The sequence below is a fragment of the Thermobia domestica genome, chromosome 4, assembly GCF_964235325.1.
Source record: "Thermobia domestica chromosome 4, izTheDome1.hap1.1, whole genome shotgun sequence".
NCBI lineage: Eukaryota > Metazoa > Arthropoda > Insecta > Zygentoma > Lepismatidae > Thermobia > Thermobia domestica.
The window spans coordinates 40,953,060-40,969,153 of NC_137457.1; the positions used below are offsets into that span (position 1 = coordinate 40,953,060).

Consider the following 16,094-nt stretch of genomic DNA (forward strand, 5'->3'; position numbering starts at 1 on the left):
GAAAAGAATAAGATCTAAATTTATTCATATCATTAATTTGTTTCAGAAGGAAATACTAAAATGTTTGTTTACTATTTTGAATTGTTGTAATTAGGTTGCAGACATGTTATATCATCATATTACGCATTGCTGATGCTTGTTGTTTCTTCAAGGAATAGACACGAGTCTGCAGTGTCATAAGAATAACAAAAATAATACGAAACAGATAAATGTAAAACGTTGTAGAATTTATGTCAACACATACACATAACCAAAATTAGGTAAAAGTGTGAATTTCGCAGACATAAGCTGTCTGGAGAATCTGGTCAATGAAAGAAAATGCAGAAATTGTGAATAAGCACAATTTCGGCTCAGAGATGTAAAACTTCAGAATTTGTAATCAAGAACAGCAAAATTCGTCATCGTGAAGACGATGATAAAAAGCCAATGTTGGACTGAATTGGGATCAGTCTTGGAGGAGTCTCCATGGTCAGTTCTGGGAGATCCATAGCAGCGCTAGTCTCCAAGTATTATCATTCTCAATAGAGCCACTATTGAGATCAGCTGGTTAACTACGTTCCAGTGGACATCCATCCACTGTGAGGAAGTCAGAAGACGAACTTCGCAGCCAGAGGTTCGAACTCAGATCATCAAGGTATGCTTTAATACATCTCTGATATTCTAACGTTGACCAATTCACAAAGAGTTCTATGAAATGTGAGTTAACATTTTTACTTAATACCGTATATACAAACATCTCACTCTCTACTATTAACTTAATAAATGCCTATTTAAAAGATTAAACGCTCATAGTCTCATTGAGTCAATCTATTCAACTTAAGCATAGGTATATAAACATATAATAGTCATAAACATGTTATATTGTTACTTACTTAAGATTACGAGCGAAGTTCGTCTTCTGACTTCCTCACAGTGGATGGATGTCCACTGGAACGTAGTTAACCAGCTGATCTCAATAGTGGCTCTATTGAGAATGATAATACTTGGAGACTAGCGCTGCTATGGATCTCCCAGAACTTACTTACTTATTGTTTACTTAAGATCATACATAACAACATCTCTCTCTACTACGTACAGTATAGTACAATAAATGTTGATTTAAAATTCAAACGCTCACATGCTAAATTTATTCAAATCTCCTCATACAATGATTAACAGTAATTGTTATCATGGTGCAGATGCTTAGGAGTTCGATTCCCGGTAATAGCAATTACCTGTCGCAAGCCAAGAGTAATCTGAATAACATGCGTTAGGTTAGATTAGCAATCATGATTATGGTAAAAATCGACCATAGGTTTAATTCCCGTTAAGATATTAAGGAACATAGCATAGTCACTAGGCTATAAGCATGGCTAGAGGCCATAAGGGTAATTTAACCCGCACCACCCGCCCTCACGGGGTGTTAACATTAGGCAGAATATCGCTACAAATGTCGTTTTTAAGGCAGCAATGCTGTCATCATTGTTATTCATCCAGCGACATGCTTGGATGCTACAATAAGTACTCTAATTTAGACATGTAAATAGAGGATAGACAAACTCAGTAGAATGTATATAGTATTAGTATTAGTTATAGATGTAAGTTTCATAGTATGGGATTTGGTTACATATAGATATATAAATAGTTAAGTAAGATTATAGTTAGAGTAATTATAAGTAGTTTTTGGGAATAGGTTAATCACTAAGAATTATTATAATAATTATTCAGGGTATAGGATTTGTAAATTGTTAATATTTTGAGTAAGATTTAAATAAGTAATTTAAAAATGAATTTATAAAGAAAGTAAACACTAGAATTTAAAGTAAATAAATAGAGATGTCTTTATAACATAGTAAAAATACATTATTAAAGTGATAAGGATTTTAAAGTTAATAAACAGGATTAAATAACTAGATAATAAAGGATAAAGTGATTATGACTAAGTAGCTATCTGGAAAAAAAAAGAAGGAGAGCATATTAGTAAATAAAGAGATATAAAGGCAAGAAAGAATGAAAAAAAATGGTTGATGAAATTTAAATGTGTAGTGATTAAGTTTTAAAATATAGTAAATATATTCAACGTAATTAGGAAATTCTTGATAGGGAAACCTAGGTAGGTTAGAAATCACATTTTCGTGACGTTGAACTGGGAGTGCACCAAACCTCTCACGAAAATTTGTAGGAACACATAAGTCTTCGGCGACATTAAGGCGGTACAGAGAGGAATTAGATACCCACTTGTCGTTTCGCAAAGCAGTGAATTTTTTTTAGTGAATCTTACCTATTTAGCTGAGTACTTAGAAAGATCAAAATTTTGAATTTTTTTATAAGTGGATTGTAGGCATAGGAATAATATAAATGTTAAGGACATAAATGTTAAGGAAAATTAGGAATAGAAAATAGGCTTGCTATCTAGCGATTAAGTTAGACTAGTTAAGTTCTAGGATAAGGAAAGGTAGAAAATAGACTTATCACAGGCATTTAAATTAAGGAATGAGAAAATGAGATGGATAGATCGGGAAAGAGAAGAAGAGAAGGAAAATAGCTGAAGATAATAGAGATATAGATAGCTAATTAAATAGAAGATACATTAATAGATAATATATCATGAATATGACAAGGCAAGATTTTGATTAATCTTGAAATATTTTTATTATGACTGGAATTGACACTTATTAATTATTAATTACTATTATGGATATTATATTATTAAATTTATGATTATTATATTACAGTAATGTTAATGAAAAAAGAAGCTAGCTAAATAAAGAAATAAATGAGTAAGCAATGAATATATATATACGAGTTGAGATATAGAACTCGAGCTATAGCTATAAGAAATAATGTAAGCTTACTATAAGAGATATTTTTAGGGGAAATAGGACTTTGCTATATGCAGTCAGTGAAGAAACCCTTAATAGATACAGAACATTAAGAGACGAGTTAAAGTATCATGTTTATTAAACTGATCGGAGATATCGTTTCAGAGCTTAGGCCATTTGGCAAAATGAATTAATGAAGTATTATTTAGCGCTATTAACATTACATTATTATTAAGATTATTATATTATATTATTAATTATTATAGTATTATTAATTAATTATTATTATATTATTGATTAAACCTGAAAGTGACGAAAACTTAGATAGTTTTTGGTTTGCAAGGCCAGCAACTAAAGACGTTTAAGTTAAGAACTAGGAATAGACGAATATGGAGTACAATAGATGTACTATTGAGTATCGAAATAACATCTAAAGATATCAATTTTTATTTAATTTATACCCGATTTTGACAGATTTAAAAATAATATTTTTGAGTATGGAGAAGAATGGAGATTTAATAATTTTTTGTAAATAAATAAATAAATAGGAGTAACGAAAGTTAATTAAATAAATAAAGTAACTGTATGCAAAATGGTATTTATCAGATGTCTTGCGAGTCAGGCCGCAAGGAAACAACCAAAGCCTATTCCCAGATTCATGGAAATATGAATCTGCATCAGTAAAAATCCCGAATCTGTAAATATGTTTTGTATTCAGTGAATTGTGATAAAATAAGTGATTTAATAATAAGAATAATTAAAGAAAATAGGTTACGGGAAACATAATTAATAATAAGAATAAAAATATTTTTAAATAAGACATGTATAGTATTTTAAATAGTGTTTAATAGATAATATCAATAATAAAAAGTAGGGTACTTACCATTCAAAAGTAGAGATGATGTATTAAAAAGTAGAGGATGAAAAAAAAATAACACTGTCACACACGTAAAAATAAGCACGCATCATGTATTTTGCACACTTCATTTAAAAGAAAAAAAAGTAACACATTCAGAATCACATTTTCACATTTTCACTGTGAATTGGTTAACTTATATATCGAGGTGCGATTAATTCATACAGTACAACTGTAAAGAGTGAAAGAGTGGACGTGGATCTTCAAGTGTTGGAAGGACGTTTACACATTGAGCGGATATATAATCTGGTCAAGGTTAAACGGAAGTCGCAGAAAGAAAGAGAATGAGAAATAGGAAGTTTTTGCTAAGCTCATCATTTTTAGCATAAAAGCGTTGTCGCGAAGTTGACATTGAGTTGCCAACTATGTTGATCAATTTGGTGCAAGTTTGTTGAAACTATAATGCTGTTTATGTTAGTGATTTAGTGTTTTGGTGAATTTAAGATGAAAAATCATAAGTGAAAGTGTATAAAGATATACTCTAGTGTGTGTGTATATATAAAGTGAATATTAATAGATCAGTTTCAATTTCCCTAAGAAAGGACTTAGGTTGGAAACATTCAGTAGTGTGTTGATGACAGACAAAGTTCAAGTAGTGTTGAGTTTCGACAACAGATGGCAGATACAGGCAGATACATGCAGTATACTGTTATCAAACAGAGTTAGATTCATAAAAAGAAAACGATTGAATGAAATTTTGAAAAAAAAACACAGAGAGAAAAAGGAAAATTTGTGAAATTTAATAATCATTAATTTTTGTTTGTTTTTCGCAACAATAATTTTTGGCTTTCGATTTAAAAAGAATTATTTTTGTAGTTTTCACATAAATTAATAATTTTGAAATGTCATATACAGTGAGTTCTCCGAAAGCCGATCTTTTGCAAAGATCTAGTCGGCATCGGAGATGCCTCAGTTTAAAGTGGGGGCGTGTCACGGTATGCGTGTCACGGCACTCCAAAATTATGGAAAAGGTTAAGATCTAAATTTATTCATATCATTAATTGGTTTCAGAAGGAATACTAAAATGTTTGTTTACTATTTTGAATTGTTGTAATTAGGTTGCAGACATGTTATATCATCGTATTACGCATTGCTGATGCTTGTTGTTTCTTCAAGGAATAGACACGAGTCTGCAGTGTCATAAGAATAACAAAAATAATACGAAACAGATAAATGTAAAACGTTGTAGAATTTATGTCAACACATACACATAACCAAAATTAGGTAAAAGTGTGAATTTCGCAGACATAAGCTGTCTGGAAAATCTGGTCAATGAAAGAAAATGCAGAAATTGTGAATAAGCACAATTTCGGCTCAGAGATGTAAAACTTCAGAATTCGTAATCAAGAACAACAAAATTCGTCATCGTGAAGACGATGATAAAAAGCCAATGTTGGACTGAATTGGGATCAGTCTTGGAGGAGTCTCCATGGTCAGTTCTGGGAGATCCATAGCAGCGCTAGTCTCCAAGTATTATCATTCTCAATAGAGCCACTATTGAGATCAGCTGGTTAACTACGTTCCAGTGGACATCCATCCACTGTGAGGAAGTCAGAAGACGAACTTCGCAGCCAGAGGTTCGAACTCAGATCATCAAGGTATGCTTTAATACATCTCTGATATTCTAACGTTGACCAATTCACAAACAGTTCTATGAAATGTGAGTTAACATTTTTACTTAATATCGTACATCACAACACCATCATAAACTCTACTAATTAAACGCTAATTAATAAATGAGTACCATAAAGATAAACAGTCTTAGTTATCATTGTATCATCTTTCGCATGTTGGCATATAAAAATCCTACGCTGTAGGTTGGTGGAGATAGAAGGAGTTTAAGGTATTCCTACCTGTTTCAGATAGCAGGTAGAAGCAACGGATACTGTGTGTAATATATTTACATCCCTATATTTAGACCTAAGCACAGAGTTGTTGACACTGTGTAACAATATATATATATATATATATATATATATATATATATATATATATATATATATATATATATATATATAATTTTTATTCTACGTTATTTTGTTTGAAAATTTTGTAATGTCCCATTCCAATGATTTTGGTCTACTCCTCGACTTTATTTACCATTGAATAAGTGTTTCCTTTTTTGCTCTATGTTCTGCAAAATAAACGCACTCAAAAACTTTAGTCAGAATAATTCCTTTAACAAAAACATCTTCTAGTGTGTAAGTGTGTGTGCATGGATTTTTTATTTTTAAGTATTAGTGTTTTTTTGATATTAAACGCAGAAAATATATATGTGAATGAATTGTACCTACAAGTTGTTTGCGAAATTTTTGTTAGTGGCTACCAGTACACAAGGGCGCCAACCTGGAAGTGTCGTGTAAATTTCCATCCTATCTAATACTAATTTAAGGAAATTGAAGATATAAGAAGGAGGGAAGAATGACAATCTGGTACGGAATTACATGTTATACTAAAAAGGATTTCTTACAATATTATTCACTCTTGTCCCATCATTTATTTGCGAACCTTAATAAATTTTTAATTCGACAAACGACTGAGAAAGAAATAAAATACATTTTAAAAAATCCTAGGGGACTAAATCACATTAATTCAAGTTTTCAAGATTAATTGGACATACTTCGGTCGTATTACTATCATGAATTACCTACTTTAATCCGTAGGTAAATAGAAGCTATTGAAAATTTATCGGTATTTGAAATTAATTTCCCTGAGAAAACCATTTAATCCGGACCATAAACACAGATGTTTCTATCTAGTCACGCTTCGATTTCTTAGACCAAGTGTCACTCATAAATAGAACTCAGGTCAGCAAATATTATGAATTAATTAGTACAAGGCAAACTCAATTGCCTAAGTTAACACAACACTTGTTTCATGTGAGATACAATGTGCGAGCCAGTGGTCAAGTGTTTTCTATCTAACGATAAATATTTAATAGAAGGTCATATAGCACAAGTATATTTCTAGTGTCGAAAATCTCTTGACAGAAGTATACTTTGGGGTGGCCACTTACATAAACAACAGTGACTCATTTTAAAATTGTATTTAATTTTTAACGGGACTACTCATATTTAAAGCACATCCAATCATTAATATAGTCATTTACACCACTATCATTCAATATATTAACTACTTCTAACCTACTTTCACAGTACTCTTTAATAAATCCTCTACTCAAGTCAACATATTAGAGAAAATATAATTGACCAATGCCTAGTACAAATTAAACTCCCATGAACCCAAACACTTGTATCCGTAACATACCGAATTCGTGTTTACATTACGTGAATTTTTTTAATACGAAATGTTTACTATTTCGTTCAGTAATTTTATACACATATTTTACTAGATTTCAATCCTAATTATTCTTAACAGGTGGTTAGATAAAACAAGACGAGAAAATGTCTGTTTATAAAGTGACTGAAATAGTTTTAATGCTGGAAAGTTTCTAAAGTACGGAGGCCAGGAAGTTATGTTAAAGGCCAGGAAGTTCTAACGCGAAGTTGAAATTTTACGATTACATAATTATTTCGAATCGGAAAAGGTAAAAATTGCTAATACCGAATCGTCTAAATACAATCTACTAACCTGAAATTTTAGAATTACTCTAATTGTTATCATTTGTTTCGAAATATAACAAAATATCCTAACTTTGGCAATACCTGCCTCCTTAACGCCACGACAACAATTGACTAACGCTTGCACAGACGATCTTTCCCTACTAGAGGGCGCTGCGAATGCATAATCTAACTTTGTACTAATGAAAGTGAAACATCTGAACACCGAATTTCGTACTGAAGCAAGAATAATTTAATTTTTGTGTTAAGGTTTGTGTTCAAAATGTAAGAAACCAAATAATTAATTGCATAAATATAACACAAAACCGTCCTCAATAATCCACTCACTCACACAACTATACAACTACTGCACCATAATGACATCAATTACATAAGGCTACAAATAATATAAATACGAATCACTAACCAGAATCTAGCAAATGTTTCACTATCCCAATAATATGGCTCTGAATACATAATGTAAATAGGCCCTATTTAAAATAAATTTAAAAAAAATTGGGACCAATTGGCTCTGGAATTCTGACTAATTCAATGCTAGGTTCAAGAGAACCCATCAAATTGTCCTGAAAAAGATTCCCCTACTGAAAGGCCTTCATCTTCGTCTGAAGGGTATACTTATCTTCTTTTAGCAGTGGATAAATGTTCAAGATATTGTATGCTTGAAAAACTAAGGTAGCTATCTTAAAAGATAATTTGTGACAAATTGTATGATTTTTTCTCGTGTTATGGTTTTGTATAATCAATATCTAACAATAATGCTTCAGTATTTACATGTGAATTTTTTCAGAGATTTTTGTATAGTTTGGGTATTAAGAATATAAATCAGAGCCCTTAACATTCGGAGGCAAACATTGGGAAAGGTTCAAAAAACTCGAAAATACTCCTTGAAATCTTATGTTGCTGAAAAACAAAACAACAGGGGTAAGGTTATTAGTGAACTCCAGTTTAATCTCAATTTGTTTGAGCACGAAGGACTAAAAACTGCATCTGTAAAGTTATAATTTTGGTAGAGAGTTAATAAGTCCGTTAGAGATCAAATGGAAAATTTTGGATGCTGATCTAAAAGGTCTGAATAATCAAGATCTTTGAAAGCATGCAATGGATAATTTTGGGAGAAACGTCGAAAACCTTTTGACGGTAAACTAAGGATATACATTTGGCAGTAGATAATCTTGTCTTAGTTAAAAATCACGAGAAATCAGCTCTTAAAAATAATGTAACCAAAAGTTTAATGTGTCATTGCTTTGGTCCATTTAAAATTGTGAAGTTCTTAACTTATAATTCCGTATTATTAGAAAATGTAAAATTTGCTAACAATACTAAGAGAGCTCATGTAAGTGATTTTAAAACATACTCTGTAAGAAGAAATGGAGCAAAGATCAACTGAACAAATGAAAATGAGAATCCTACATATGTAGAGTTGAACTAGAAGAGTTTAAAATTTAATTAGTTATGTTTAGGTTAAGAATATTTAAATTTAAGTTAGGTTTAAAAGTAGTTTAATGTAGGAATTTAAGATGTCATGTACAAGGGCCATCCGGAAAGTGGTACTCGTTTGCGCCGCATGAAGCGCCGCATGAAGCCGCATGAACTCGGGTCAAGGTCAGACCGCCTCAGTGGCTTGATTCCTGCTCTGTGCCTGGTTGCGTGAAGCTAGCAGTGCCTATGTTTAGCCTGTGCTCGTTTATAATGATTAAACGAATTGAGAATCCCGCCAGTTGTCAAGTAAGGGCTGTGATTAAATTTCTTAATGCACGCATCGTTCGACCTTGTGAAATTCATCGCCAATTATATATGGTGTATAGAGACAATGTGATGGGCGAATCGTGAGTCGAGCGCTGGTGTCGCAATTTCAAACTGGGGGGAGTATACACGAGGTCCCATCTCTCATTACAGGCGAACTGGTGAAGTCAGTAGACGAATGTGTGAGGAATGATCGGCGCCTCACAGTTGATGAACTCTGTGAACATTTTCCTAATATATCTCGAACATTTGTCGTCAAATTGTCAGAGACCATCAGCATTATTGAACATCTGTGAAAGGTAGGTCCCTCGCGTGCTCACAGATGAGCACAAAACCAAGCGTATGGCTGCAGCACTGACGTTTCCTGGACGTTATTCCCATGAAGCAGACTCTTTCCTGATTCGCATCATTACAGGGAACGAAACATGGGTTTGTTATCCATCACCTGAGAGTAAACGACAGTTCATGGAGTGGCATCACGCTCATTCACCAACGAAACCAAAAAAAATCAAGACAGTTCCGACCACCAGGAAACACATGGCAACCATTATTTGTTATCGAAAAGGTGTACTGCTCATTGATTTTATGGCCCGTGGAGACACAATTAACACTAATGCGTATTGTGAAACTTTAAAGAAATTACAGCGGGCAATACAAAATCGTCGGCGAGGTCTTTGTCTGCAGGTGTCATTCTCCTTCATAAATATGGCTGGCCCCATGGAGCTGCGAAAAGACAAAACTTCTGCAGCAATTCAAGTCGGAAACCTTCGACCATCCATTGTATAACCCATTAGGATTTTCATTTCTTTACGAAGCTTAAAGATTGAAAAAGATTTGACAGCGATGAAGAACTTAAACGATGCGTGACGACGTATCTGAATACGCTGGCTGTGGAGGACTATGACGATGGAATACAAAAGCTCATCACACGGTATGACAAATGCTTGGTGATTATGTAGAGAAGTAGTGTAAAGTATGCTCTTTCCAATAAAAATGTGTATATTTGTTAATATGCACTGCTGTGTCTTTACTGCACAAACAAGTACCACATTCCGGATGGCCCTGCGTAGAGTTATGATTTTGGTTGCTGATCTAAAAGGTGTAAATAGTCAAGATCTTTGGAAAAATGCAATAAATAATATGCTAAAATCTTGGGTGGAACTTCGTAAACTCTTTGAAGGTTAAGAAAAGGATGTAAATTTGGTAGCAGATGATGTTGTCTTAGTTAGAAATAACTAGAAACCATCTCTTAAAGATAAAATAAACAGAAGTTAAACTTATCTTTGGATTGGTCTATTTAAAATTGTGAAATTCTTAATTCATAATTCCGTATCATTAAGAGATGTAAAAATGCTAACAACACTAAGGAGCTCATGTAAGTGATCTTAAGAAATACTTTGTACGAAGAAATGGAGCAAACATCAACAGAACAAATTAAAATGAGAATCCTACAAATGTGGATAGAGCTTCGAAGAAATTAAATTTCAATTAGTAATGTAATACTAGGTTAAAATTATATAGATTTGAGTTAGGTTTGGAATTACTTTAGTGTAAGATATTAAGTCATACAAAATTTAGATGTGATCGTAGTCGTTTCATGTTCATTTTGTTTCATGTTCATTAAGATTTCATTTGTAAATCATGCAATAGCTTAGGGTTAGAGTATTTCAAGTGTAATTGAGAGATAAAATGTTATATCTGAATAAATTAATATACATGTGAAAGCGAAAATTCGAAGACCTTGTTCTCATTCTGAAATTAAACTTGTGTACCTTTACAGGGGCCACATCATACTTGAATTAACGTTACTGTCTATATTTTTAAATTGCCCTTTGTATTTTCTTTTATTGATGTTGTGCTTTTTCTTTAGACATCTGAAGATGGTTAACGCAGTCTGTAAAATGCTTTATGCTATCGAATGGAAATTACTGTCAAATTTTCGGAATTTGGAAACCTTATATCTGGCTTGCTATTCTAAAACCCAGATTTGGAGAATTGGTGTACATCTGAGTGGAATGTTATATCAAACTATGGAATGGAAATTCTACAGAAGAGTGACGAGAAATCCAAAATGAAACTAGAAGTAATAAATGAATATGTGAAGTAATAAAAAAATGTAAAAGAAAGAACTTTTCAGAAATTTTATTAAAAGAAAGATATATAATACCAAAGTAACGTACATTTGATACGAAAATTGTATCTTTTGTATCAAATTTCGTTCTGTCTCAAAATTTTATATTTAACAAGGAGGTTGTGTTTGAAACAATTGCAAAATCGTTACATTTTTTAAATATATTTCTTTTCATTTTTAAGAAGTAAAAATGTTAAAAATTGTTTTTGAAGAAGCATTTTGTTGTACCTTGTTATTCTGATTTGAGATTAGTTTCTTTGTAAAGTTCGTTAAAAAAGCGTTAAAATGATGTATATATGTCTAAATGCTATCATAGTAACTCTTGTAATGCGGCAGATAATCAAACTCCTTTTTAACGTTCGCAAGTACTTCAGTTAAGGGCAGTCTTCCTAAATGACGTATCTAATGAGTCAGGCCCTGCGCAATAGCGATAGTCTTACTCTCATATATGCCATTCTGATCCGTTGCGTCTCATAACTGCTTCGTAGTTTATTGAGTCAATACGGGTTGTACTCAAGTGAATGACTTAAATTACTTCGCGCCGAAAGTTCTTTTTAGAAAGAAGGAAAGTAAAAAATTTGGTCTAAGTGTTCGAAGTAACGGTGACTCATATTATATTGTGAAAGAGTGCCTTAATTATAATTGGGCTTTTAAACTTAGTGCTAAATTACACAGTTTTAAAAGGCTTAATTTAATTTATGGGTTTAATTAAATTCTTTAACGTTGAATCAGTTTAAAAAGTGTCAATGATACTTTTATTTTCCTTTTGTCAAGTGTCATGAAGTTCGTACTATAGAAGAATATTTGTCAAGTGAATGATATGAAATTTAAAAGGTCTACTTCTTTTTGTAATCCAGGTCTACTTCTTTTGCAGACTTCAGTATGGAAACCATATATACGCTGACAAATATGTATCTTTTCAAATGTGGTTATGTAAGAGACGGGAAACCTGTAATGCGTCAGTATGTCTAGTACTTCTCTTGCATTCTTTGTGCAAGAGGTCTAGCAAGAAATTTAACTGGGCAGCTGTAAAAGGGGGAGAAAAAAAGTAAAATCAAGAGTTAACATTCCACCCGTAAATTGCATACGCTCGTAGTAACTAATATGAGAAAGATTTCCTGAACTTCTGCTGTTCATCATTGAATAATTTTCTTAATTAACGGTAATTTAAATTCCTAATTAATTTAAATTTTTGTTCACGTTGAAAGTCGGTAAATTTAAAAACCAAATCGTTTTTAATGACGTGGTGATAGTTATTGAAGGACTAAATTTAGTAAAAAAAAAAGTCAAGTGCTTTTAACCCTAATTAAGATCGGATTTAATTAATTTGGGATTCCTTTCTTAAAGATTTAAGCGTTTCTAAGGAATTAAGGTAAATTATATATGATTATTCCGTGCTGTGGGAACGGTTTAATAATGTTACGTGCTGTTAATTAAGAAAAACATCATTAGTTACCTAATTATCTAATTAAGTGCTGTTAAATGTAACTGTTATTTTAGTTTTCTTGGATATCTCTGATAGACCTTGAATCATAATTTGAAATAAAATGGATATATAAAAAATTGATTAAAACAGAACATATAGTCCATCCGGATTAATTTATTTTTAAATTTTGAATTGATTGAAATTTGTGAATAATAACAGCAATGTATTGTATTGTACAGTAAAACCTGTCAAATTGGCTACCTCTCTAAGTTGGCCACCTGATTATCTTGGACTTATTTGTTTTGAACCTGCATATTTCCATAATACATTCGTTATTTATTACTCTGTAAGTTGGCCACCTGTCTATCTTGGAAGTTGGCCACTTTGAAGCAATGTTCATCCTATGTTAATAATGATAAATTTACATGCGTATCTTGGCCACGCGAATACGTTTTGTTATTTTTCTTAATTCTTTCGTATTCCCATATGAGAGCCAAATATTCTATTTGTTACTGGAGACAGACAAGCATTGATTCCTGCGATTTGTGCTTGGAGGTCAATGGCCAGAACACTACCCTGACATACAGGTGGTGAAAGAAGATGCTAATAAGAAAAAGCACATACAGGGATCCAGGAAACGGTTGTACGTGTTTGTTTACCCTGACTATTTTGGTAAAACCATTAGCTAAATCGACTCCTTTCTTCCGAGCGGAGCTTAAAAGTTTCCAAGGTTAAATTTAAACAATCTCAATTGTCATTTATTGCCACGTGACTGCTTGTCGAAAAGTAGCGGAGGTTTTGAAATACGAATTCCCTTAAGATTTTCTCAAAACGTCTTTCGCCCCAAGGGAAACTCTTGAAGCTCATTAAGAAGACGTAGTTACTACAGAATTAGAATCTTCATATGTGAAAAAGAGAATAAAGCCATACCTACGCCTAGAATGAACCACCATGAATAAATTTGTTATTAACAACTCATTTGCTACTTTTCGAAAGGTATCTGAAGAAAATATTTGTCACTGCCGAAAAAATCGAATAAACTGCATATAAATTATTAAATTTATGATTTTGTTTTCTTGTTTTCAATTTGAATATATCAGTGTACTAAATGCCAACTTCAATAAACCGTGTACATATGTTTCGATTTTATGGTTCTTTGTGTGATTGTGTTTTCCATCCAAATAATTCAGTGTACCAGATAAATTTTCGGGAAGAAAACGGTACATATATTAAATATACTGTAGTACATTTTTGTACTTACATGATTGTGTTTTCCATCCAAATAATTCAGTGTACCAGATAAATTTTCGGGAAGAAAACGGTACATATATTAAATATACTGTAGCACATTTTTCTAGTACTGTATATTGTTATGATTACTCAATATACATAATTTAAAAGTAGCTGTCGTGGTATTGTTTATTAAAATTTTACAATTAAATAATACTCGAGATCCTATTCTAACAATACACTAATCACACTAATTTTCTGTAAGTTGGCCACTTGTCTAAGTTGTCCACATTTCAATGGAACGGATGGTGACATACATAGAAGGTTTGACTGCATTATAATGGAGCAGTCACTAAGACCCAAGAGGATCTGGAGCTGAGAATGGTAACTACCTCTGGTTTTCTGTAACTATTGTTTTCTGTTGAGTTATGGTAATTTTGAAGTATAAATACTAGTGGTATGGGTAGTAAATAGTTGAATCGTATCTTAGTAACACTATCACAGCACAAATACTTAAATTCAGAAATAACGAGATAAATATTTCGGGAAGTAAATGGTTAATACATATACGAGGCTGCTTTAAAAAGTTGTTTACCTGTTTTTTTATAGTGAGCAAAATTAATTGACGTTTTTGTTGCTTTTGGTATTTATGAACCATAGAATTAAATTTAATATTTAAATTTTGATAATTTAAGAGATTTGACAGTGTTGTCCTTCGTGATTGATCCATATTACTGTAAATGTTATCTGCCTTGCAAAATTTACTGAAATAGTTTGAATAAAGGCTTCTCTATTAAATTTAAAACACCACCTTCTAAATTAATGATTTATTAAGGATTTTATGAAAGATATTTGGAACTCAGTCATTTCATATAATTATTTTGAAGGAAATCTGAATTGCATTAAATATTTTAATTGAACACTTGTTTGGAATTTCTTAGAATAAAATCTATAACTCTAATGATCCACCTTCACTCATATTAGGTATTAAGATTGTGTGCTGGTGTAAATGATATAGGGTTTTAATTTGCTTGTTTTAATAATAAATTTATTATAGGATTTGTCCCATGAGTTATGGTTAAATCACTCGAGGTAATATTTAGTTTCCATTTTAACTATGGTAGCTAAAAGATACATGAAGCATTCTGACCGCGATACCACGAATTTAGACCTACTGTAGTTTCAGTTTTATTGGCAGGTTGACATAGTTCACTTTGAAGTAGAGATTAATGACGGGAAGACAAAACTGATGTTTCTTGTATGTCGCACAGTGAATTAAAGAATATCTACATATAAATACTCCGCTGATATGACATTTCGTGGTTACGTGTCTATTATATTCAAGCTACAAGGGTGTGTCAGAATAAAGGGCGAATTATATTTATATGTTCGTATGTAGTTGTGTGTGTTAGCGTGTGTTTGTACTTACACAACATAACTTGGATGAAAAAATATCACTGATGAATATAGATATTGTTCTGTTCCCTCTGATTCTTCTAAATTGTGATCTCCAGCCACAATCTGAAACAAAATTTGCCAACAATATATCTCACATAAATAGATTTTTATATATATACCGATTTTCTTGAAACAACCATATAAGATTTAAAGCAGTTTTTAATTTCGAAACACCAATCGAGATAAATGATTCGGCATGCTCTCAGATATCACTTTGCGAACACTGTTGCTAACAAAATGTAAAGCTACAGTATATTTTTCAATAATACTTCGCAAAACTATTAGATATTTGAATTTTACATAGTAAAAGAATACATACTGTAACACTTCTTCTTATTCAGCATTACACACTCAAAACTCTAGAACAGCACAAACATCGATATAGATCTAATTTGAAAATCTTTATAGTAGGAAAAACGCAAGCAAATACTGACTGGTTAATTCGTATCGAGAGTAAGTTTCTTTTGAATACTATGGTAGCATGTTCGTGTAATAGGAAAAAATCATAAAGGATTGGAAATTTAATTCGCTGATAAAGATTTATTTCAAAATACAATCATCACTGGTAGCATTTTATTTAATGCACCATAGTTTTCAAAAATCGGAATTATCGTTATAGAGTTTGGAACAATTTGATATAACAAAATATATCGAGACATGATTAAATTGATTTAAATTAGATACAATGTTTAAATTACAAAACTGTGATAGCCTGTTATTTGAAGTAAATAAAGCAATTCGCATAAGATTATAACAGCTTGGAAAGGCACTAATTTTGAAAATGATTTCACAAAATAGATGATTTTGA

General features: G+C 31.9%; 1 protein-coding gene across 2 annotated transcripts in view; it reads right to left on the reverse strand.

The window, feature by feature from the left end:
• The window catches only part of LOC145683302 (brachyurin-like), a 365,263-nt gene that overhangs the window by 172,990 nt on the left and 176,179 nt on the right, over positions 1-16,094 (reverse strand). For both annotated transcript variants that reach the window (XM_081754664.1, XM_081754662.1), the window contains exon 5: positions 15,258-15,349. In XM_081754664.1, coding sequence (XP_081610790.1) covers positions 15,258-15,349 — 92 coding nt within the window. The remainder of the gene's footprint in view (positions 1-15,257; positions 15,350-16,094) is intronic.